Below are 25,048 nucleotides of genomic sequence, written 5' to 3'. Positions count from 1 at the left end.
GTCTGGATCTGCTGCACGGGCTCTGATTGGCTTTCTGGATCTGCTGTCTGGGCTCTGATTGGCTTTCTGGATCTGCTGTCTGGGCTCTGATTGGCTGTCAGATCTGCTGTCCGGGCTCTGATTGGCTGTCTGGATCTGCTGTCCGGGCTCTGATTGGCTGTCTGGATCTGCTGCACGGGCTCTGATTGGCTGTCTGGATCTGCTGCACAGGCTCTGATTGGCTTTCTGGATCTGCTGTCTGGGCTCTGATTGGCTGTCTGGATCTGCTGTCTGGGCTCTGATTGGCTGTCAGATCTGCTGTCCGGGCTCTGATTGGCTGTCTGGATCTGCTGTCCGGGCGTTCTGCCAAACACAACTGGCCTGAAACCAAACACAGAAGTGTGGCAGCTCTCCAGAAAACCCAGCTGACCTCATAATGAGATAATAATGACAATATGGTGAAAGTGGTGAAGGCCGCCAACTTCCTCTTCGCTCGCTCTTCTTCTGTGTTCGACTCACAGTTCTGATGAAAACATCCTGCAGTCGAAACACACGAAGAACAAACACAGTGAGTTTATTTCACACAACTGTGTGTGTGTGTGTTTGTGTGTGTGTCTGTGTGTGTGTGAGTGTGTGTTTCTGTGTGTGTGTGTGTGTGTGTTTCTGTGTGTGTGTAATTGTCTATGTGTCTGTGTTGTGTGTGTGTGTGTGTCTCTCTGTGTGTGTGTGTGTCAGTAGATGAGTTGTTGATGTGATAAAAGTAGAAAAATGTTTTTTGGTGGAACATTTTTATTGGTGAAGTTATCAAACAGGTTCTTGCACTTCTTAACATTTTCTCTCTGAAATTCAATAAAAGTATTTTTAAGTTTTTTTTCTGCTCATGCAGTGCAGAAAAAAAGTCCTGAAGAGGCCTAACGACCTCTGACCCCGCTTAGCTTTTAGCCAATCAGATAAATGCGTTCTTTAGAAGGACTTTATAAGCATCCAATAAGAAAATATACAAAAACAGATTTGTCGTCTCTCAGAGAAAAGAATATGCAGATATTTGGATGTAGAAAAACATTTTCTTCTCTATGATTGAGCTTCAGAGACTGTAAACCAGAGACAGCAGGGAGGTCTCACTCCCGCCTCTTTAACGCTTCTCACACCACGAAACAGATTCCATCCAAACGAAGAAAAGGACGATGAACCGAAAACCCACCTAACCGTTATCTATCCACAGAACCAAGAGCAGAGGACTACGAGGACCAGAATGCATTGTGATGCAAGCAGGAACATAAAGGAGAAAACAACAACAACGGTAACAACGACAACAACAAACCTGACTGATCCTTCGTGTCCCCGCTGATTCATTCATATCTGAGATGAATTTTCTTTCTCTTTTTTTAAAACACAAAATGGCACAAACATAAAATAAAAACTTGAATTTTTCCTCTTTTTCTACAGACGAGGAAACGAGATCACCTCCGCCGCTCTCTGCGGGAGTCCAGGTGCTCCGTCCTCCGTCCGTCCTCCATCACAGTGCCTTTGTTTTATATACTGCATTTCCCAGCATGCCCCTGCTCATCCACACATGGGGGCACGCCCCCACAGATGGAGGGGCGGCATGAGGAGATGAAGAGAAATCAAATGTCTTCCTGGTGTCTCATGGTGTCGCTGTTTCCCCAGAAAAGAAGTCAGTCACTAAAAATTCAGCACCAGTGGGAAAAAGGCCATTTCTGAGTGATTCATTTTTGTTTTGCTCGCAACATTCGTTTTTTCTTTTTATGACAAAACAACACGGTTTAGAAAAAAACTCTTTGACCCCCCCCCCCCCCCCATGTAACCCCGCCCACCGTGGGCGGGGCAATGTGACCCCTGTAGCCCCTGAATAGAAAAGTTTAATAATAGTCTTTGGCAAATTTACAGAAATGAGAGATGCCAACTGCTGAAGGGCTGGAGGAGACAGAGCTGATCAGCTGATCATTAATGATTGATAGAGACTGATAGAGGCGCCTGCTGATCAATAATCAGAGTTAATCTGACACTTCAGGCTGAGTTCATCCTGTTTATACCGAAACTGAGATTTGAGTTTAATTTTCAAATGAAATCAAACCGTTCCATCGATCTTTATAGCACACTAGCTTGTCCTAGCACACCGTGAAGCTACGCTAGCTCGTCCCGACAGTCTGTGAAGCTACGTTAGCTCGTCCCGACAGTCTGTGAAGCTACATTAGCTCGTCCTGACAGTCTGTGATGCTACACTAGCTTGTCCCAGAACTCCGTGAAGCTACTTTAGCTCGTCCCGACAGTCTGTAAAACTACGTTAGCTTGTCCCAACAGTCTGTGAAGCTACATTAGCTTGTTCTGTCGGTCTGTGAAGCTATGCAAGCTCGTCCTAGCAGTCTATGAAGCTATGTTAGCTCATTCTGACAGTCTGTGAAGCTACGTTAGCTCATCCCAGCACTCCGTGCAGCTACGTTAGCTCATTACAGCTCTCTGTGAAGCTACATTAGCTCGTCCCGACAGTCTGTGATGCTAAGTTAGCTTGTCCTGACAGTCTGTGAAGCTATGTTAGCTCGTCATAGCACTCTGTGATGCTACATTAGCTCGTCCCTACAGTCTGTGAAGCTACGTTAGCTCGTCCCCACAGTCTGTGATTCTACGTTAGCTCGTCCCGGCAGTCTGTGAAGCTACGTTAGCTCGTCTCGACAGTCTGTGATGCTACATTAGCTCGTCCCAACAGTCTGTGAAGCTATGTTAGCTCGTCATAGCACTCTGTGATGCTACATTAGCTCGTCCCGACAGTCTGTGAAGCTACGTTAGCTTATCCCCACAGTCTGTGATGCTACGTTAGCTCGTCCCGGCAGTCTGTGAAGCTACGTTAGCTCGTCTCGACAGTCTGTGATGCTACATTAGCTCGTCCCAACAGTCTGTGAAGCTATGTTAGCTCGTCATAGCACTCTGTGATGCTACATTAGCTCGTCCCGACAGTCTGTGAAGCTACGTTAGCTCATCCCCACAGTCTGTGATGCTACGTTAGCTCGTCCTGACAGTCTGTGATGCTACGTTTAGTCACTTTGGACTCTAAAGACTGAAGATGGATGTTTATCACGTTGTGACAAAACAAACAAACAAAATGAATTGATGGGTTGTTTATAATTAATAGATATTGGACGTATTGATTGATAATAATCATTATTTTTACAGCCCTGCTTTCGTCACTGTTCTGATCAGCTATGGGCCGACCAATCAGAGAATGAATTTCATCAGACACAGCGTGAATCATGACTCAGCGGTTCAGCCTGTTAACTCCAACAGATCCATAAACTGATTTTGTTGCACAGTTTAAATTTGGCAGTTTCTTGAACAGCCGCCATGTTTTCAGATTAAACATCAGACCAATGAGGGCCAAGGAGAGGTGCCTTCATCCATCATGGAGGGAACGTCGAAGACCCGCCGCGGGTCTCGGAGTTTCGCTTTCGTCTCATCTGACCGCGATCATCAGTGAAGAGGTCTCGGAGATAAAACGGATGTTTGCAGCAGACGGGGGCGCCGGTGAGCGCGGCTCTGCAGGAGGCTCGCCGCTGCAGGACGCTCGCCGCTGCTTCCTGCAGACTGTGATGATGTTCTGTCTGTTTCAGCTGGTGTCTGACTGAAGCTGGACTCCGCTGGCTGCCATGTTTCAGACTCCTCTGAGATCGACATGTGGAACAATCTCTGTTTTAATAGTTTGTATATGATGTTTGATGTTTGTCTGTCACTTGATGAATACTCACTCTTCTTTATTTACTCTGAGATGTTGTACAAAAACACCAAATGAGTGTGTTTGCAAGTTTCAGATGCTTAAATCTAAACCACGTTGACTGAAGGTGTTCTATTACATACTTAATGTATGGCGACTTCTGTACAAACTTTCAATTTTCATTCTTTTTACTTATTTGCTGTAAAGTTGCTGTCTGCTGCTCCAGGCAGCCGTTGACTTCCATTCTGTTATAAATGATATGAACATCATGAGCCGACTGTTGAAAGTTGCTGAATAATCCGTCACGGTGAACGTCGGCTCTGCAGCTTCAGGTCAGGTGGAGACTGATCTCAAATCAAATCAGCAGTGACAGAAATCAGTTCGCTGTGGAGGAACAAACAGCCGCAGCACAGTTCAGGAGTCAGTTCATGATTTTCATTCTGTTGAACAGAAACCAACGGCTGAATACGTTTAAATCTGGAGCACGCTGCCACACCCTGAACTCCTGAACGTTGTTTTAAACTCAGATTGAATTTCTTGTCGTATTAGACAGAACACTCGATCCAGATTCTGCACACGAGATCAACACAAAGCCTCTGCAGGCCTGAGATCTTGTACTGTGAGACCTGCAGTCTGACATGAGATCCTGGTCTTTCTCTGCTGATTGGACAGTTGAGTCGCTGGTGTGGCTCTTTGCATTTGGTTTGTCAAATAAAAAATGTTTTTGTTCGGAGCAAAGTGAAACGTTTCCCTCAGAGGAACATCCGGCGGATCAGTTAAACATGGGGGTCAGCGGAGTCTCCACTTCCACAAACATCCGTCACAGAGCAGAGAAACTCCGCCCAGCTGACAGCTCCAGGCTCCTCCCAGCGGCCGCCTCAGTCTCCTCTGATTGGCTGAGCAGCTGAGTGTCGTTGAGGTGAGGGTCAGGGGTCAGGGAGGGGGAGCCGGATTTGTTTCCCGCCTCAGGTTGGTTGTTCCTCCTATGGGCGGCAGGAGAACCGGAGGAAGAGGAGGAAGAAGAGGAGCAGGAGGAGGAGGCGGTGCTATGAGGAGGCGAGGAGCAGGAGGAGGCCGAGCAGCGTGGCGGACAGCAGGGAGACGCGCGGCAGAGCGAGGCCGCAGCCGCCGGTGGTGTCGTCCGTCAGGAAAGGCTCCGGGGACTCGTACACCGAGTCATCTGACAGAGAGGGAGAGAGACAGGTAACGATCACACCTGGACGAGAATCAGGAAGAAAACAAAGGTTTTAGATTCTACGGACGAATAAAGCGAATACGGACACTGAAACACGGACATGATTAACAAAGAGACTGAGTCAGCGAGTGAGTCGAACGATAATGTGAACAAAGCAAGCGGGGGGATGATTCATGTTGTTGGAATATCTGTAAAAGTTCATCCGACGCCTCACGTGAACAGAAGACTTTTAGCTTCCAGTCCGCCGCTGAAGGCTTCAACCGTTTCAGTCAACTGAAGCTCTGCTCTGGTTCTGAATGGTCTCAGGGATTCCTCTGGGAAAACCTCATCAACGCTGTTACCATGGCGATGCGTGGGGCCGGTAACATGCTGGTTCAGTTCTAGGCCGTCCCACATACTGACGAATAAAGTACTGACGTGGATTTAAATATTAGCATGACGCGAGTTCAGAAAACACAGAAAACACTGACAGAAGGTCTGACAGCCGAGGAGGTACTGTACTGCACTCTGCTGTACTGTACTGTACTGTACTATACTATACTAACTATACTATACTATACTATACTGTACTGTACTGCACTGTACTGTACTGTACTGTACTGTGCTGTACTGTACTGTACTGTACTGTGCTGTACTGTACTGTGCTGTACTCTACTGTACTGTACTGTACTGCGCAGTACTGTACTGTACTGTGCTGTACTCTACTGTACTGTACTGTACTGTACTGTACTGCACGGTACTGTACTGTACTGTACTATACTGTACTGCACTGTACTGTACTGTACTCTGCTGTGCTCTACTCTGCTGTACTGTACTGTACTGTACTGTACTCTGCTGTACTGCACTGTACTGTACTGTACTCTGCTGTGCTCTACTCTGCTGTACTGTACTGTACTGTACTCTGCTCTCATCACTCTGCTGATCATAATGTTTTGTTCTAGTTTGGTGATTAGCGTTAGCTGTTTTTAGCCGTTAGCATCCTCGCTATCACGTAGCAAACTGTTCGGTTGGAATAAACTCTGGATGAAGAACAGCGGCTGGCGCTCACTGATTGGCCACAGGAAGTAAAACGTCTGTTCTGCTGCAGGATTTTACTCAGTTTGGATTTTATCATAGAAATATTAAAGTTGTTGCAATGCAGCTAATTTTTACAAGTATTTCCTGTGGTTTTATCTTCCTTCAGAAATAACTTTTATTTCATCAAACCCTGCATGTGTATCAGGTTTATTTCTCCTCCTCCTCCTCTCAACACTCTGCTTCCTGCTGAGCGGTGTCATCTCGCTGATGAAGGTTGATTTGTTAGTGAAACGTTAATGTGTCGATGCTTCTGCCCGCAGTCAGAAGTTTCACACCTTCACTGTGACAGCTGGGAGCCTTCACACCTCCTCTTCTTCAAACTGACATTCACAGTTTTATTACAGGAGGAAGAATCGACCCTCGAGGAGTCTTTATCAGATCGATCAGTATGAGTCGGTCCAGGTGTCACCAGGATGACCTCCTCCACACAGTGAGGGGGGGTGTGACTGTGTTCAGTGTTAACAATGTCAAACTACCACTCTGACCACCAGAGGGCGCGTGTCCAGAAAACTCTGATCTAAACTTTCCTTACTCGATTAACGGGAAGTTCCAGCAGAGGAAGAGAAGAAGAAACTCACTGGTTGGTTTGACGTAGATTTTCAGCTTCAGACACGGTTTCCCAGCCAGGTTTGGATGTGGTGATGCTGCAGAGGAAACACACACACACACACACACACACACACACACACACACACACACACAGATCACTGAAGCAGGTGTGAGTCAGGAGGCTCCAGCTGAGAACATTTTTCATCTCACACTGAATTTAATATTTTTATCGAACATGTTCTGTGCAGCCGAGCAGACGTCGTCTGACGTGTGCTGACGTTTTGGACGGTGGCCCGGTGAGGTCAGGTGGAAGCAGCAGACAGACGAGGACCTGTTCCTAAACAGGCCGAGGCACACCTGTCAGATCAGATCCAGACAGAATCCACCTGAGGACGGTTAATGCTGCATCAGCTGGAACTAGTACTTACAGATGTAGTAGTACTCGTGTCCGGGCCTGAACTCGAAGCCCAGGCTGAAGGGCGTGAACAGCTGGAACTTCTCGGAGAACTTGAGCGGTCCGTTGGGGCTCTGCGGCCGGTTGCACTCCCAGCGTTTGAAGCCCTTCCTGTGGTGGTCGCAGGTGGTGTAGCCGTCGTAGTTCACCATGTACAACACGTAGTGCTCCATGCGCTCGGCCGACTCCGCCACCTCGTAGTGCGGACAGTAGATGTCCAGGTAGTCGTTGATGGCCACCTCCACCGTGTACTCGCCCCGAAAGAACCTGGGGAGGAGGAGAAATGATGTCATTTCCTGTTTATTATTTGTTTCCTGTTCAGTGTTTTGTGCCTCATATATGTGTAACAATGTAACCATCAGGTTCATGTTCGGGCCAGAATACCCATGAGCCTCAGCTGCTGTTGCTATGGAGAAGAAGCCAGTCAGAGGTGTTAATCAGAGCGGGAGAAAATTCAAAAGTCATTTCATTTGTGAAGCACAACAGGATGTGAAACTCTACGATTCGATGTTTGTGGAAGAAATGCATGATGGGAGTCGTAGTCTCTCCTTCAGTTTTTGAGTCCACAGACTTCTTGGACCTTTTCTGGTATTTTCTGACACACTTTGTTCATCTATTCTGCTGATTCAACAGACTTGAAGAGAGACAACTGCTAACTGTTGCCCTGTCCAGTGGGACAAGAACAAACCGACCAGCCGACCGACCAGCTGACCAGAAGGTGTTAGCTCCAAAACACACATTACTTTATCATTTTAACACAAAGAATAAGAAGAATAAAGGTGGGGGTGTTCTCAGGCATTCAGCTCAACACACAAAGAGCCTCCATTGGTTGACGAGCGTCCGCGGACGGTGGGGGAGTGTTGAGTAATGGAGAACTGATGATGGGAGGACGACCGGCGGTGGACAACGAGTCAACGGTTCACGAGGGATGAAACGACCTTCATCGCACAGCTGAGCGCGACACCGACGCTCAGAAACTGAACCACAGGTAAACTGAAGGGAGTCGAACCAGGAAGGAGTCAGTGAGTCATCCGTGGAAACAGGTGTTTCCAGGAAGTACACAGGTGGTGAGAGGAAGTGAGATCAACTTGTGTCACATGGTCACGTTTCTGTCGGCCCTTTAATCATCAAAGCGTCAGAGACTCAGTGTGACGATGCTTCAGCACGAACAGAAACAACAAGAGACCACTGGGACCAGTTCAGGTCTGAAGGGACGAAGACCGCAAGAGACTGAAGACACTGAAGAGACAGATGCTGGAAAACACTAACACACACACACACACACACACACGCACACAAGAACACACACACACATGCACATTACACACACACACACACGCACGCACGCACGCACACACACATTACACACACACACACGCACATGCACACACGAAGACACGCACACACACGCACACACACACATTACACACACACACACGCACACACACACATTACACACACACATGCACACACGAAGACACGCACACACACATTACACACACACATACAAACACACACACGCACATTACACACACACACACACTAACTGGTTTCATGTTGTCTGTCTCAGTAAATGTTTAATGTTTCAATCTTCCTTTAACATCTGGAAAAACATCCAGAACCAGTTTGAAACGAGTCCACTGAGACACTTTTTTAAATCTAAATTTAATTGTTTTCTGACGTCAAACAAAGTCGTGACTTGATTCGTGGAGAACTTCAGAGTCACGCCTGTTTCCATGAATCTGTTCTGAAACAGGCTGATGTGAAACACGAGGAGTTTGAAGAAGTCAGAGACGTTTGGTCCTCACAGCTGCTGCAACTTCCATCGTTTAATGATCATCACTGAACGATCGATCTCTAATCAAACCCCATGATTCTCTGAATATTCATGTCGTCCAAACAGCACCGAGGTCCGAGGGGGGGGGGGGGGGTCCAATCAACTGAGCTAATTTGGATTTTGCTGATGAGGATTGAACTGACTGATTTGGTCTCTGAATGTCGTCTTCTAACTGTAACTAGACATATTGAATAAAGTTGTATTGATAAAACGCTCGCCGCCTCCTTCCTTCGCCGCCTGCTGTCGTCATTTGTAACGCAGCTTCCTGGCGGTCAAAGTGCAAAGCCGTTATTTTTGGCACAAATGGCTCTCCGTGTGATCAAGTTATCTTAATGACTTGAAACACTTTCAGGTTCCCTCCAGAGTTTGTTGCTTTGAGCAGCTGCGTCACAGTCACGATTATTCCCACGGGGCTTAAAGGCAGCATCAGGGCGTCGTCCTGATGGAGGTCGATGGGATCAGCTGGAAACATCCCGCCGAATGAAAACCGTCCTGATGGTGTTTCTCCTCCGCCGCGCCCTATTTGTCTTCGCTAACACCATTAGCAAAGTGCAGGCTAACTCAGTTAGCTGAGAGATTGGGTGACGCTAACAGCTGAGAGGACAGGCGGTGCGTTCACTGAACTCTGTCCCCGCAGCTCTCACATCACTCTTCATCACTCTAATGGAGAGAGGCTCTTTGTCCGGTTCACCATCATCATCCTCACCATCGTCATCATTTAGAGTCTTCCTCCATCTAAATCAGTGTCGTCCGACTGGTCCAGTGTGATGCTGTGGACCCCCGAGTCCCTGAGCGAGTCCACAGTCTCTACCTCCTCTCCCAGGAGGCGGTCTGAGGTAGAGGACTTCCTGGCAACACGTTCCTGAGTTGAGTCTGAGTGATGGAGTGTGAATTAGAGTGGGTCCAGTGAGGATCCAGTGAGGGTCCAGTGAGGGTCTTGGGGGTCCAGTGAGGGTCTTGGGGGTCACCTAGGCTGCTCGTCACCACCCTGTCTGTAATCCAATCAGCATGTAGCAGTGCAGGGCTCCATAGTGTTCAAAGAACGGGAAAATTGACAACCTGACTCAGTGCTGCCCTCGACCGCCGGCTGGAAGACTGTTACCTGAGTCCTCAGGTGCTGCAGGACCAGCATCTCAAAGGTCTGGCATTGATCACATGATGAGCAGGTGTCTGTCTGTGGTCTGTTTCAGGTCTGTTTCAGGCTCCTGTAAGTGCTTATAATTATGGATGTTAGACATTCCACCTTAAAAGCTGCCTTACATGAATTTAGCAAGCTAATGCTAACTAGCAAAGATGAAAAAATCCTTTAATTCATCCTTCAGTCTTCTGACAGTTTCTTTAGTTTTCTTTCAGTGTTTAGCTTAGCTACATTTTCATAGCCTGTTAGCTCGGTGTTTGTCATGTGATTCAGTCTCATCAGCTTCAACACGAGCCACAACTTCACTGTCAGCACATCAACGGTGGGGGAAAGAGGAAGTGGTGGAAACACTCCTTCCTTCCCTCCCTCCTTCCTTCTCTCCTTCCTTCCCTTCCTCCTTCCTTCCCTCCCTCCTTCCTTCTTTCCTTCCTTCCCTCCCTCCTTCCTTCTTTCCTTCCTTCCTTCCCTTCCTCCTTCCTTCCCTCCCTCCTTCCTTCTTTCCTTCCTTCCTTCCCTTCCTCCTTCCTTCCCTCCCTCCTTCCTTCTTTCCTTCCTTCCTTCCCTTCCTCCTTCCTTCCCTCCCTCCTTCCTTCTTTCCTTCCTTCCCTCCCTCCTTCCTTCTTTCCTTCCTTCCTTCCCTTCCTCCTTCCTTGCATTGCTCTTTTCTCCTCTTTGTGTTTTCACCTCCTGCTGAGAACCTGAACAGGTGTTTGTCGCTCGGGTGTCTGACAGCCACGCTCTCAAGTGTTCTTTCACCATCACAGCTCCCAGCATGCCTTGCTGTGATTTACTGTGAATCTGAGCAGGTCTCTGAGGGTCGGGTGGATTAGATCCCGGTCCGGTGTGGACAGGGATGGGTCGAGGTCGCTCGTCAGCCTTCCTGACAGACGGACGCACAGACTGAAGGACTCGAACACCAGAGAACCAGCAGCAGTCTGACGGACGCCTGCGTCTCAAACCTTTCTGTGGATTCGTCAAAGGTCTCTGAATGCAGCTTTAATTCAACTGATCCTCTACTTTGAACGATCAGCAGGCCTTAGACTGATTCTGTGAAGCTCTTTCATCAGAGAAGAATGAGGTGACGTCCATCACGGAGCTGAAGTTCCCACAGCAGAGAGCGGCTTTATTATTTCTGTCCACAGTCACGTGATCGATGCCCTCTGGAGATACTCTGCAGTGCATTGTCTCACTGTGTGTGTGAGTGTGTGTTCATGTAACCTGACTCTGTCCTGACAGGCTCAGCTACAATACACACAGTGTTTCCTCCAGGTTCAGACAAGAAGCTACAAGCTACGAGACAAAACTATCTGATCCGAAGTCTGAAAACCTGATCCTACCACACACACACACACACGCACGCACACACACACGCACACACACACACACACACACACTCTGAAGCAGCTCCACCCAGCCATACGGCGCTGCTCTCTACGTCAGGTTCAGCCTATCTGTAGTTTGTCTCTCATTTTGTCACGTTAGCATCGTTAATGTCACAGTTAGCATGAATTACAGATTACAGCACCTTGTTAAACAAGCTAGCGAGCTTGCACTAGCGTTAGCTGTCACTTCAGGTTCCAAAAAACCAAGATGGTGACGACTCGCATCGGTCAGTGAATATTTTAGGGTCATAATAAACAAATGAATGAGAAAAAGCATCAGTTTCTAAAAGTTAGAAGAAAATACTACAAAATAAAAGTATCTTGTTTGTGTAAAACCTCACACTTTAAAGTATTCGCAGTAATGTTACAGTAGTACTACAGTACTGACAGGAGTTATGGTGGTGAAAGATTCCTGAGTCGTGTAATATTCAGAGTATGAAGGATCACGTTAACATCACACACACACACACACACACACACACACACACAGCAGTAGCAGCCACATGTTCACTGTAACATGATTCCAGTCTCTTTGTTTCTGGTTACCACGGCGACTCCACACCAGGCATGTGTGTGCGTGCCTGTGTGTGTGTGTGTGTGTGTGCACACGAATACGTGCGTGTGGAAATCACAGTTTGTGTGTGGGGCTCTGTAACACTGATCTGTAGTTAGCCTAGCTTAGCACGCAGGCTGGGGGCGGGGCAGAGTGAGCAGCAGTGCGTCAGACTCACTCGAGAAGCAGGATTACCCAGAAGGCCTCAGTGTGTGACATGAGGTTAAAGTTAAAGCTACACATGTAAAGAGACACATCTTCAGCTGTCAATCAAACTGTGCCCCTCCCTCCCCCAGCCCATGTCATTGACCCGGCCCCTCCCCCAGCTGACCCCCCCCCAGAAGACAAGGCTGCTGCTTTGTTTCTGATCTGAGATGCACACTCACACACACACACACACACACACACACACACACACACACACGCACACTCACACACACACACACACTCACACACACACACACACACACACACACACACAAACACATGCACGCACACACACGCACGCACAGTGACCCCTCATGTGGGTCATGTGGCCTCTGCTGGCCCCAGGAAGCCGTCTGACCCTCCTCTCTTCAGTCCTGTCAGTCATCTGCCTGTGATGAGGAGGTCAAATGATGAAGAATGTGGTGAAGCTCACACAGATGGAATAAACTGAAGACAGGTGGAAGATGTTTGACGACGTCCTCGCATGTCCCCCAAAACGTCCTCGAGAAGGTGGATCTGCGGCCCCCTCAGCCCCCCCTGCCCTCTGGTCTCATGGGGATTTCAGAGTATCAGAGCTCACAGACCAGGACCAGGATTTTCCTGCCAGCTGAGTCGCTGATCTGAGACCAGCTGACGCAGGTCAGCAGAGAGGAGAGACGCTCGTCAGCTCCGTCACCTCCTTCAGCTCCATCCCCTCTCCTCTGTCACCTCTCTCCTCCATCACCTCCATCATCTGGTATCTGTCACTCTCCACTATGGAAGCAGCTCACAGCCAAACCACATCAGACCAGGTCCCAGTCTGTCTGAGGTCCAGGTCTTTAAACTGTCTCTCAAATGATTTTCTGATTAATCAATAACGTTTATTTGACTCTCTCGCTCTGTGTGACGCTGTGACCTTCGCTGTGACCTCACTGTGACCTTCGCTCTGACCTTCGCTCTGCTTCTTCTTCTTGCGGCTGATGCTGAGCGTTAAAGCCGATTGGCTGCTGTAATCTGTGTAACATGATGTGAAGGAGTGCTTCACACAGCAGGATTTCTCTGGGTTATTATCACTCTTCCTCCTCATCTTCCTCAGTGGTGCACATGTCCACAGAGGGTCAGCAGGCGAGTCGCTCTGAGCTCTGTGACATCAGACTTACAGCCAATGATGGAAAGTACATTCACTTAAACTCTGAACTGAAGTACTTTTACTTTGAGTATTTCTGCTGCGTTACACTTGTACTGCATTTGATTCACATTAGTAGCACAAAAAATAATCAACAAATAAACGATGATAGTGTATCAGTAAGATTATTGATCCTCAAGCTACCAGCAGTATGTAAAGTAAAAAATAAATAAGAATGAATGTGAATGAATGAGTGAAGCGATGGAAACATTCACGCTTCAGTCGTTATCATGTTCACAGACCTTCTGAGTTATTACGTGTTTAAAAGAATATGATGTCATCATCATCATCACCACCAACATCGACGACGACAGCGGCGACGCCTCTGACCGAGCAGATTGTTGCCGTGATTTGGAGGTTTCAGACTTCCTGTTGTGGATTTGGTGTCTGGACCTCGACCTCCTTTGACCTGGTGCGTTCAGGATCAGGTCGAGTGCAGGAAAAACGCCTCTGTTCGCTGCTTGGTGCCGTTCAGGTAAACTCTGTTTAAAGCTTGATGTTTTCTGACTGCAGCTGTTCTGAAAACAGCCAAAGATATTCTGACCTTCTGACGTGACCCGCCTCCGGAATCACCACGGCAACGCCTGAGTGTTAACGAGCCTTAACGAGCGACCGAGGATGAAATAAAGCTGGTCGACGTCAGCGAGGGAAGCCGAGAGTTTCCTCCCAAAACTATAAAAAAACTGAGCTGGGTTTTGTTAGCAGCCACAGACTCTCTCTGTTCTCCCCCTCACCCCCCCCCCTCCCCCCCCAGCTTTGAAGGCAGGCCTGCGGCAGCATGGAGGTCAGACTCTCTCAGTGTAAACAAGCCAAGCGATGCGACGTCTCGTTAGCGCTTCAAAGCTCGTCAGGTGGAGGGAGGCCGGGGGGGAGTCACCGGGGGAGGAAACAAACAGTGATGTCGGTGACCTTCAACAAGTTTGTCATCGACTCATCAGAGAGAAACTGAAAACTGCTGCAGAGTTTTTATCATCTTTGAACTCTTTTTCCTGTTTTTCTCTGCACTCGTCACGTTTGTTTCTTTTCTTTTCTGTGGTTTTTCATTCTTTCCTACATTTTCTGTCATTTCCTTCTGTTTTCCTGCTTTCTTTCGTTTGTTGTCTCTCTTCGTCCTTTCCTCTTCCTCTCTTCCTCTCTTCCTTTCCCTCCCTCTCGGTGTGTTTGTTTTTGTTCATTCGTCCACATCAGCACTGATCAGCTCCTCGTGGTCGTCACCGTGGGGACGACAAACAGCGATGTGCACGGGGGCAGTGAGCTGATGAGGAGAAGGAGGAGGAGGAGGAGGAAGATGACAGCAGGAAGTTAAACTGAGGAAGGAAGCAATACAGAAGGGAAGGAGAGAGAGAACGAGAGGAGGAGAGAGGGGGAGTGATGGGGTTGGCTGCAGGTCTCATGGGGGCGGGGACATGGCCTGTGTGTTTGATTGACAAGCAAGTCTGGCCAATTGAGACGAACTAATGGAGCGGGACGCGGTCGCCAGGGCGACCAAGAGTGGAGCTACCAGAGCTGTCAATCAAAGAGGGAGTGTGTGTGTGTGTGTGTGTGTGTGTGTGTGTTGATCTCTGTCAGGACTGATTTTTGGTGCATGGCCTCCCTCTCCCATGATGCACCTCTCCACCTGTCACAGTCCATCTGTGTTGGTCAGAGCTGCTGAGAGCGCTGACACACACACACACACACACACACACACACACACACACACACACACACACAGCTGCAGAATCTTTTTTTATCGACTGTATTTTTTCTAAATAGTAATTTTGTAAAAGTCTCCAGAACAAAAAGGTTGGACAATAAAACAAGATGTACCACCAGGTGAACAGTCACAGGTGAACAGGTGAGTTGTTTCATATGTGTGGAGGACAGTTTGTTCACTTCCTCGGTGGAGGAAGCACAGATCATCATGTCTGACTATGGAGTCTGACTTCAAACCTCGTCTTCTGTTGTTCATGTCAAAATTCAGAATTAAACTCTGGACTTCCTGAACCAGTATAAACTGGTTTTTGTCAGAGGTATCAAACAGGTCCAGTGAGCTAATCAAAAGAACATTTTCTTTCAAAAAGTCGCTAAAACAAGAACCGATCAATGTCACACTGACGTTGGCAGACATTTCGACTCGTTTTAGCTAAAATCTGTCCTCATGGTATCAACACATCGTCCATCACGAGTTCAGCAAGGACGGAGGGACGGATAAAAAGACCGAGACACACCCGCAGCCCATCGGCAGGTAGAGCTCACCTGCAGCTCCAAACAGCCCAAGAGACACTGTAACACACACAGCAAACCTCCAGAGCCTGTCCCAAGACACACACACACACGTACACACATGTACACACACACACACACACACACACACACACACATACACACACACACACACACGTACACACACAGACACACACACACACACACGTACACACATGTACACACACAGACACACACACACAGACACAGACACACACACACGTACACACGTGTACACACACACACACACGTACACACACACACACACACAGACACACACACACGTACACACATGTACACACACAGACACACACACACACACGTACACACATGTACACACACAGACACACACACACAGACACAGACACACACACACGTACACACATGTACACACACACACGTACACACACACACACATACACACACACACGTACACACATGTACACACACAGACACACACACACAGACACAGACACACACACACGTACACACACACGTACACACACACACACACAGACACACACACACACACACACACACACACACACACACTTGTCAGGATAATTAGTCTCTTGTTCTACCCTCATTAAACAAATCAACCAATCAAATCAATCTGTGCAGCTCAAGAACTCGTTAGGAAACAACTTAAATCATCAGAGACACACACACACACACACACACACACACAGAATACTGTCAGGTCAAAGGTCATCAGTTTGCTTTCAGGGATGTGATTGGTTGAACAGCTGCACAGACACATCACATAAACTGTTTATTGTTTGAGTTCATTTCTTCTTCCTGTTTACAGTCTGTGATTCGTTGTTTAGGTTTGTTTGTTGTGAGTATTTAAACATGTGTTTATGTTTCTGTCGTATACAGTAAGCGTGGAGAAAGTATTCTGATCAAAGTAACAGTATCAATACTGCAATATAAAAATCATCAGTTAATTCATTTTTCATTGCATTGAAAATGTCACTTCAGTAAAAGTACTATTTGCAAAAAATACTGAATGTTTCAAAAGTAAAAGTAATCGTAATTGAGTATAAAGGTGTGGTAGGACATGATGTATTCTGTTATTATTACTGAAGCATCAACGGTAGAGCAGCAACGGGAGATCATTTCTCAAAGAAAATGAAAAAAAAAAAAAAATCTCAAAACAAGCTTGAACTGATGAGGCAGCGTCGAGAATTCACGTCTCCTAAGTGGAAACTGACCTGAGATCAGTTTTTAAATCACCTGACTGTCGACATTCTTTAGCTTCGCAGGCGCTACGTTAGAACAAGAACAGGCTGCTTCTGTCATCACACAGAAGAGGCTGGATGTGTGTGTGTGTGTGTGCTTGTGTGTGTGTGTGTGTGTGCGTGTGTGTGTGTGTGTGTGTGTGAGAGAGAGAGAAAGACAGCATGTAGTTCAAGGTACCAACATCTGTCGGGACTGTTGCTGTCTGTAATATGAGCTGTTGATGATAATGATGATGATGATGATAGTGGTGTGTGTGTGTGTGTGTGTGTGTGTGTGTGTGTGTGTTTTAGTGGTTGGCAACTGGTGAGTTAATAACAAACACACACTCAGCAGGGCAGATGGCAGCAGTCAAAGTGAGACTCATAACAAGCACTGAGGGAGAACACACACACACACACACACACACACACACACACACACACACACTATCAACAGTCCATCTTTTACAGGTTTCACAGGCTGAAGACGCAAGAAGAAGAAACAAAATCAATAAATGAACTGACAATTGTTGCTTACAAAGATAAATGTGTAAATTGTTGTTGTAAAAGTTTGTTTCTTATGACATGAGTGTACCACGTGACCCCAACAGTTTCAAATGGCACACAAGATGGCTGTGAATATTATACTTCAGCATGATATTCATCATGAGGGTGTAACCTGATGATGGTCACATCTTCCCTCTAAACCTGAATGTCGTGTCCCCAAAGTGAGGAACTTTGACATGTGTCCCCACAGTGCACTTAAACAGGTTCAAACAAGGTTTCTGTAGCAGAAACACAGAAATAAACTCAAAGTGACTTCTTTTTTAAAAAATTAAACTGTAAGTTAGTTTGAGTTCCCAACACCAGCAGTTCTGTGTCATTAATCACATGCTCTTCTTTTGTTCCAACAGAACAGAACAGAACAGAATAGAGTTGAACAGAACACAGTATAATAGAATAAAACAGAGCAGAGTAGAATAGAAATAAATTGAACAGAATACATCAGAATAGAATAGAGTAAAAAAGGAAGAGAAATAAATAAAATACAACATAGTAGAATAAAAATAGAACAGAACAGAACAGAATGGGAAGGTGATTCAGGTCTGATAAATGTCACGTGCTGTGTGGAGTCCCACAAGGCTCCATTATTGTGCCTCTACCATTGCATTTGTTTGCTCTCACCTCTCATCATTAGCTAACACAACCAGTGATTTTGGGATGATCTTGTCTTTCTGGTTGAGAGTTTGGTGTTCAGATTGATCCCACTCTCATATCTGTACATTAAATATGAAGCTGCAGCCAACAGTTGCTTCTTTTGTCTTATTGGTCATTTGTACCTGTCAGGTTTTGTGTGGATTAGCTAAGATAACCAGCTGCTGGCTGTAGCTTCATATTTACTGTGAAGACATGAGAAAGGAATCCAAAACCTAAACACACTAAATCTGCTGTTACAGAAGATTAAGAGAAGATCATTTGGTTATTTTTCTGTTGATTGGCTAATTGATTAATGGATTAAATAATTCAGCTGCAGAGGCAGGAGCTCACAGCAGAGGTCTGAACCTGATCTGGAGCAAACCTACGCGGACCTGAAGAGTAATTATTTTTCAAAAAAGAGGCAGCTATACGGTACTAGAACAGACCTGATCCAGAATCTTGTAAGCCTGACCCAAACAGTTCCTCTGCACTGTGTCTCTGATGAAACAAAGACCTCAGTCTGTGCTGGCAGGAAAATGTTGGGGTTTGGGGGTGTAGATGGCGAGGGGATCCTGAGAGGCCACAGCTGTCCTTTGTTGAGCCTAAACATTTATTATCCTCCTGCTAATGAAGAAGTCTCACCTGCTGAGAGGGACCTGTGTTAACAGGTGTCCACGGTAACGGGGGAGGATATTGTCATCACCTCCTCACAGTGAGTGAGAGCGATGCTGCAGTTTTTAGTCTGAGGTCTTAGTTTGTACTAAACATGGTGATGACACTGCAGGTGAAAGGTGAACTGGGAGTTTCACCGACTTTAGTTACAGCGGGGGAGGAACAGAGAAACCAATCCAGCACTGAAAATGACCAATAAAATGGTTCCTGTCCTGATCCTGGTCTCCTCTGAAATGAAACTCTTTGTGGTTTATGATGAAATCTCAGAATTAGTGGGTCTGAACATGTTTACATACATGGAACAAAAAACTTCTATAGCTGCTCAATGAGCTCAGAAACAAACATGAAGTGAGGAGCTTCAGTTTGTTTTATCAGTGAACTCTGAACAAACTGTTTTGGTGTTTGAATGAATGATTCTGATTCTGGTTCTGGTTCTGTGTCTAAAACCAAACAAAAAGTCCTCATGAAACCAACATTTGAACAGAAACATCATAACTTCCATTAAAAATTTATTTGTGACTAAAACAGATTAAAGTCAGAGTTTCTCCTGGTTTTAAATTAAGTTTTAAATAAAACTGAAACTTGCAGCGAGCAGACTGAAGCCACCCTGTCTGGTGACGGGGGTGTTGAAGGTCAGAGGTCAACAGCATTTGATTTGTTGCACTCTGTGAAACGTAAAACCTCACAGCGCCGCAGAGGCAGACTGAGCGTGTGCAGAACGACGCCTTATTTTTGGAAATCTGTCATCTCCCTCACCAGACTCTGCTTTATGTTTTTACATTTTCATGTTTCAGACAAACTTAAATCTGTCTCATTCACTTCAACTGATTTCTGCAAACAGTCGTGAACATCTGTGAAAAGTGAACTGACAGAAACTCAACACTTAAACTGAAGGACTCTCGAGGTCGAAGCTCTGCAGGACACAAACACATTTTACAGCCGCTAATAGGAATCAATTCAAACCGATCAAACGGTTATTTACAGATTTAAGTTTCAATCGCGAAACAAACGGAGAGCTCAGAAATAAAAAAGGAGCTCAGAGTTGGTAGTTTGGCATCAGTTTAACACTAAAATGTCACCTCTAATGATAAGAAGTATTTTTATCACGTCTTCATTGATAAAGTCGACCAACTGAAACAATTTTACAGAAAATATATTTGCAACCATGTTGATAATTTAATATTAATCTCAAAAAATTATTTAACGGTAAAAGCTGGTTCCAGCAACTAAAACGGGAGTATTTGCTTGTTTCCTTTTCTTCCGTTAACTGGATCTGGTTGGCCGAACAAACAACGAGACATTTGAAGACGTCACTTCGGACATTCTCGAGAAAAATTATGAATTAATTATTCAACATAATAACCATTGACACTAAAAATAATGGTTTATTTCTAAAGTAAACAGGTCTGAAAACAACATGAATCAAATGTTAATTAATTTTTAAATTTTAGAGAAGATTCAGGAATAGTTTGAAATTAATAATTAATATTTCACTGTCGTCAGTCAAGACTTTTTTCACTTCAACACAGAAAATAAAGAATAAAAACAAAATAAAAGGTGAGAACATTTAGAAAAAAAATACATAAAGGAAAACATAAATTATCAAAGAAAACATGAAAATAAAGGAAAAAATTACTGACTGATTTTTTTTCAAAATTTCAGTACGTTTTAATATACTGATAATTAAAAACTGAACTGATGGAAGTGACACACACACACACACACACACACACACACACACACCTATTACTATTTAAAATGTTTACTTCTTAAGATTCACTATATAATTTTACTGGACTTCTCTGTATTTAGAAATGTTTAGAAACTATTAAAACATTTAAAAAAGATTTTATATTTGTAGTTACACTGTAACTGCATTAATATAATAATAAACACTATAAAAACATATTATTAATAATACTGGCAAAATATTAAAATAGTCAAATAGCCGTCAAATAACAAACATAAAAAACATTTTAGCAAAATATATGAAATTTTACACATAATTACATGTTTTATATAAATACATATTTATATATAATATTTCAGTTTCATATTACTTTCACTTGTTTTGATGCTACTGATACTAACGTAATTTGTAACATTAAATGTTTTTGAAAAGGAAAACTTTAGAGCAAAAGCTAAAAGGGGTTTAAATTAGGAAGAGAAAAATAAAAAGGAAAAACCACCAATCAGAAAGCAGAAAAATCAGCATTTAAAAATGAATTGATTGAAATTTTTGGATTCAAAATTCATTCTGTTTTTTTTAACAAAGCGGCAGTGAAGAAGGCGGCACTAAAACCCCCCAAATAACCCAAATAATTCTAATTACATCAAATATAAAGAAACGAACATATTTAATAAGACCTTTAACATTTCAGTACGGAGCAGAAATCCGGTTTTAGTTCTTCTTTGTGACCCTGCTGGGGGCAGCAGGGGGGGTTCTGCTGGCGAGGAGGGGGTGGATTAGTTCTACTTCGTCGACTCCCCCCACCCTGTCCCGGCTGTCAGCGGTCGATACGCTCCACCAATCACACACTACAGTCAACAATAGCTGCCATCATTCCCAGAATTCCCTGATAGGACGGAGAAGCCGTCCAAAGATCCTCCAGCAGGACGAGCTCTTACTCTGACACGTCTGTTCACCCCCTAAAACCCTGCTGCACTCAACAACCCAAAATCTCATGCTAAAATGATGAACGCCCATTTAGTCAACATCCTCAAAGTGTTGCATGATGGGAAAATACTCTTTTTTTTTTAGATTTTGAGTCTGTTTTCCAGTTCAGAGACGTGACTGGAGTTCAGGACTGAACCACAGCCTCTGCAGTCTCCTCAGTGTTCAGACTGAACAGGTTTAAACTGGGATTAGTCTCTTCACACTGTGTTCAGATGATGTTCTGTGATCCAGTTCCAACAGTAACCCTCGACCGACCTCCTGTTTCTACCCTGAAGTTTTAAGAGCAGCATCATACTCATACGTCATTGTGCGGTCGACACTGAAACAGGAACCTGTTCCTGTTTAAATCTGCACACGTTCTGATGCTAAACTTCCAGCTTCTCTCAGCAAAGACTGATGATGAACTGTAGCTGCGAGGGTCTCTGTCTCTTTCTGTCCTTTCAGTCGTCTGGTTGAATCACTCTGCAGAGTTTTACTCTCCACGAACGTTCTGGAACCTGAAGCAGGAACCACCGTGCAGAGATACAGACTCGTCCTCTCAGTCACACAGGTTAGCCGACAGCTTTGACATATATACGCTGTATCTTAAAATATTCTGCACATGTCAAACCAGTCAACAGTGCTGAACCCATCAGTAAGGGAGGGGCCCAGCCGTCTCAGCTGCTGACAGGGGCCATGGTGGACCCCTGCCCGTTCTTATCAGCACCCCGACACGGCCCGGATTACATGGCCCCGATGGCTGCTGGGAGTTCTGCTAATCTGACCGCTCATTAATATTTAACACAAATCCTGCCAGGAGACTGAAGGCTGAGGGAGCGGAGCTGCTCCGCTCTCTCAGCTCTGCGTCCTGGTTGGACAGAAGCCACTGTCGTCGTCTGACCGACCAATCAGCTGCAGCAGTTTGTCCCTGCTGCACCAAACGAACTGTTGAGCCTGTCAGTCTGAGCGCAGGGAAAAACACTGACTGGGCAACTGACCCCAGACTGACCTCAAGACTGTTTCAGAGAGAGTTCCACATGAACGTTTTTCAGGACTTTGATGAACTCGTTTCCACACAGTCGCAGAATGGACTCAAAACTTCAGCGTTTTGTCCTGAAATGTTCTGGTTTTGGTGAGATTGACATACTAATGTTGTTTAAGACTGAATCTGATTTTACAGGTCTGTAACGTCCTGATTGTGACAATTAAACGTGTGTCATCATTCGCCTTGAGCACCCGGCGGCCGCTCCGCGTGGGAAGAACCCACAGCGCCTCGGCCCTTTATTCTGTTGCTGCGAGGGCATCACAGGACGTTTCGCGTGCAACATGCAAACAATGCAGGCGTTAGCATAGCCGTCGTCGCTGTGTACCGCTGGTGCTTTTCAGATGCCACGTGACCACCAGCATCCATAACTTCTAAGCTAGTTAGCGACCAGGACAGCCGTCTGTGGGCTGCTAACGTAACGTAAACATAATGTCAAACTTCTATGAACGACTGAGTACACAGTAGAAATACACATTACTGGACTTTTCTCTGAAGGCCGCTGTGTGTCAATATTCCCATCAGCCTCAAACACACCATCTGTAAATCTAATAACTGCATCAAAATTCACTCTCTCACACACTCTCACACTCTCTCACGCACTCTCTCTCACACACTCTCTCACACTTTCACACTCTCCAACACTCTCTCACACTCTCTCACTCTCTCACACTCTCTCTCACACTCTCTCTCACTCTCTCACACTCTCTCTCACTCTCTCAAACTCTCTCTCACACTCTCTCTCACACACTCTCTCACACTCTCTCACACTCTCTCTCACACTCTCTTACAGTCCACTGATGGTGGAGTCGTCCTCTGGCAGAAAGAAGCAGCTCTAACTCAGATCTCCTCTCTTGAACAAACTGCGAGGTTGAACCACATGACCGATACGAGCTGAAGACTGTGGAGGCTGTGTTATCATCATTACAGTCAGTTTAAAGCAGGAGGAGGCTGAACGTCAGATACACCGACTGCTGAGCTGCAGCTGATTGAAGACAACTGAAGTTTCATTTATTCACCTCATGATCAGACGTCAGATGAAAAAATGAACTTCAATCACACAATTCAGAATAATTAACATGGGAAACATAATTTGGGAAACAAATGTATATATATATAAAAAATAGAAACTAGTTTTTCAAACATGCAAAACGTGATGGAACGTTCTCATCCTGAAGCAACGCGTGGACTGATTCTCAGCCTGAAACTCTGACGAGGGCGAGAACGTCTGAACTAAAGGCAGAACTAATCCAAGCAGCTGATCTAATGTTAATGTTAACGTCTGTCTGTCTCTCAGACTGCTAATGTTAGCATGCTTTGTCTTACTGCTAATTAGCTAATCTTAGCATGCTAACATGTTAAGATTAGCTGGTGAATATAGTAAACATTATACTTGCTAGACATCAGCATTTTAGCATTGTCATTGTAGGCATGTTAGCATGCTGATGCTAGCATTTAGCTCCAGGTCAGCTTGCTAGCATGGCTGCAGACCCGCTGTGTGAACTTTAAGTCTGTTTCTGTGCTGGGCTGCGTGCTAATTGGTTGTGACTTCTTCCTGTTTCTGATCAGGTCACGCTCCTGAACATCACGACTCTTCTGTGTTTGATAAACTCACAGTCGGCTGACGGCCTTCACAGGATTTAACGCTCTGATGCTTCTGATGCTCCGCGGCCTCGTTAATCCAACAGGAAGTGGATTTCCATTCCGACTGGGCAAAGGAGGTGTGACCGGCTGCTGAGGCGGCAGCACGAGGAGGAGGAGGAGGAGGTTTAAATTCAGGCTGTTTCTGATTTCTGAACGAGTTGCTTCGCTTTCTGCTTGAAAATCTGATTCATGAGGTGGACGGGCACCAAATCCTCCACCGCCATTTATACTGAATCTGCAGAGCCTGAAGCAGATGGAGACGAAGTTTGAGGGGATGAAGACAAATTATAGCTTCGCTTGCTTTGCTGCAGGTTCAGTGTGAGCTCAGACTCCACCCCCTCTACCTGTACCTGGCTCTATGGAGGCCCACAGAGGACAAAAGAGGGGAGGGGGGTTTCAGAAACCATCACATGCAAACAGCTACAGCAGCTTTAGACTCGACACACGACGCTTTGCATGACGTAATCCTACTGCAGAGAGCAGACACCTGTGATGTGATGGACGGAATATATGTGCGCATCATGACAACCTGTGTGGAGTCGCTGAGCAGCGAGGAGACAGAGAAGCTGGAGCGAGAGGGAGAATATTAAAAGAGAAAAGTCCTGCAGGAAAGTGAGGCTAAATGCTGCAGAACGACAGACGTGTTCATGTTAGCAGAGCCGCCGTCGGTACATCGAGTCATCACGAGTCACAAACAAATAAATTACATCATCGCTTCACACCTTCAGTTCATCTGATGAGTCTAAGAAGAAGAGATTCTCATTAACGTGACGACTGATTAAAGCTGAGCTCTTCTTCTGTGGTTCAGCTGTGGTTGGACACACGTTTGTCTTTCATTGACACACAGCATTAACTTTAAGACCAAGTCTGAACCTTCAAACAGCCTTTGTAGTAGTGACAACCTGCACAAATGTCCTCAATATGATGATTTTAAACTGTGATTGGTCAAAGACAGCATGTTTCATATATGTCTCTATCTGCTGATGAAGATCATGTGATCTGATAGAAAGCCTCGGGACAGCTACTAAATGCATCTTGAGGTTGAGACTTTTTTGTCAACTATGTTTCTTTTTCTTACATTTTATTTAGTTTTTTACATTTATTATTAGAGGA

The 25,048-nt window shown here is 45.5% G+C and overlaps 1 protein-coding gene across 1 annotated transcript in view; it reads right to left on the bottom strand.

The window, feature by feature from the left end:
* Nucleotides 1–765: 765 nt before the first annotated feature.
* The window catches only part of LOC121605307 (ephrin-A2-like), a 63,077-nt gene continuing 38,794 nt past the window's right edge, over nucleotides 766–25,048 (bottom strand). The window contains exons 2-4 of the mRNA XM_041935179.1: nucleotides 6,953–7,245; nucleotides 6,554–6,619; nucleotides 766–4,883 (exon numbers count right to left, since the gene is read on the bottom strand). Of these exons, the coding sequence (XP_041791113.1) occupies nucleotides 4,750–4,883; nucleotides 6,554–6,619; nucleotides 6,953–7,245 (493 nt within the window). The 3' untranslated portion in view covers nucleotides 766–4,749. The remainder of the gene's footprint in view (nucleotides 4,884–6,553; nucleotides 6,620–6,952; nucleotides 7,246–25,048) is intronic.

This window comes from Chelmon rostratus, chromosome 4 (genome assembly GCF_017976325.1).
Source record: "Chelmon rostratus isolate fCheRos1 chromosome 4, fCheRos1.pri, whole genome shotgun sequence".
Classification (NCBI taxonomy): Eukaryota; Metazoa; Chordata; class Actinopteri; order Chaetodontiformes; family Chaetodontidae; genus Chelmon; species Chelmon rostratus.
This window is presented reverse-complemented; position numbering and strand designations above follow the sequence as displayed.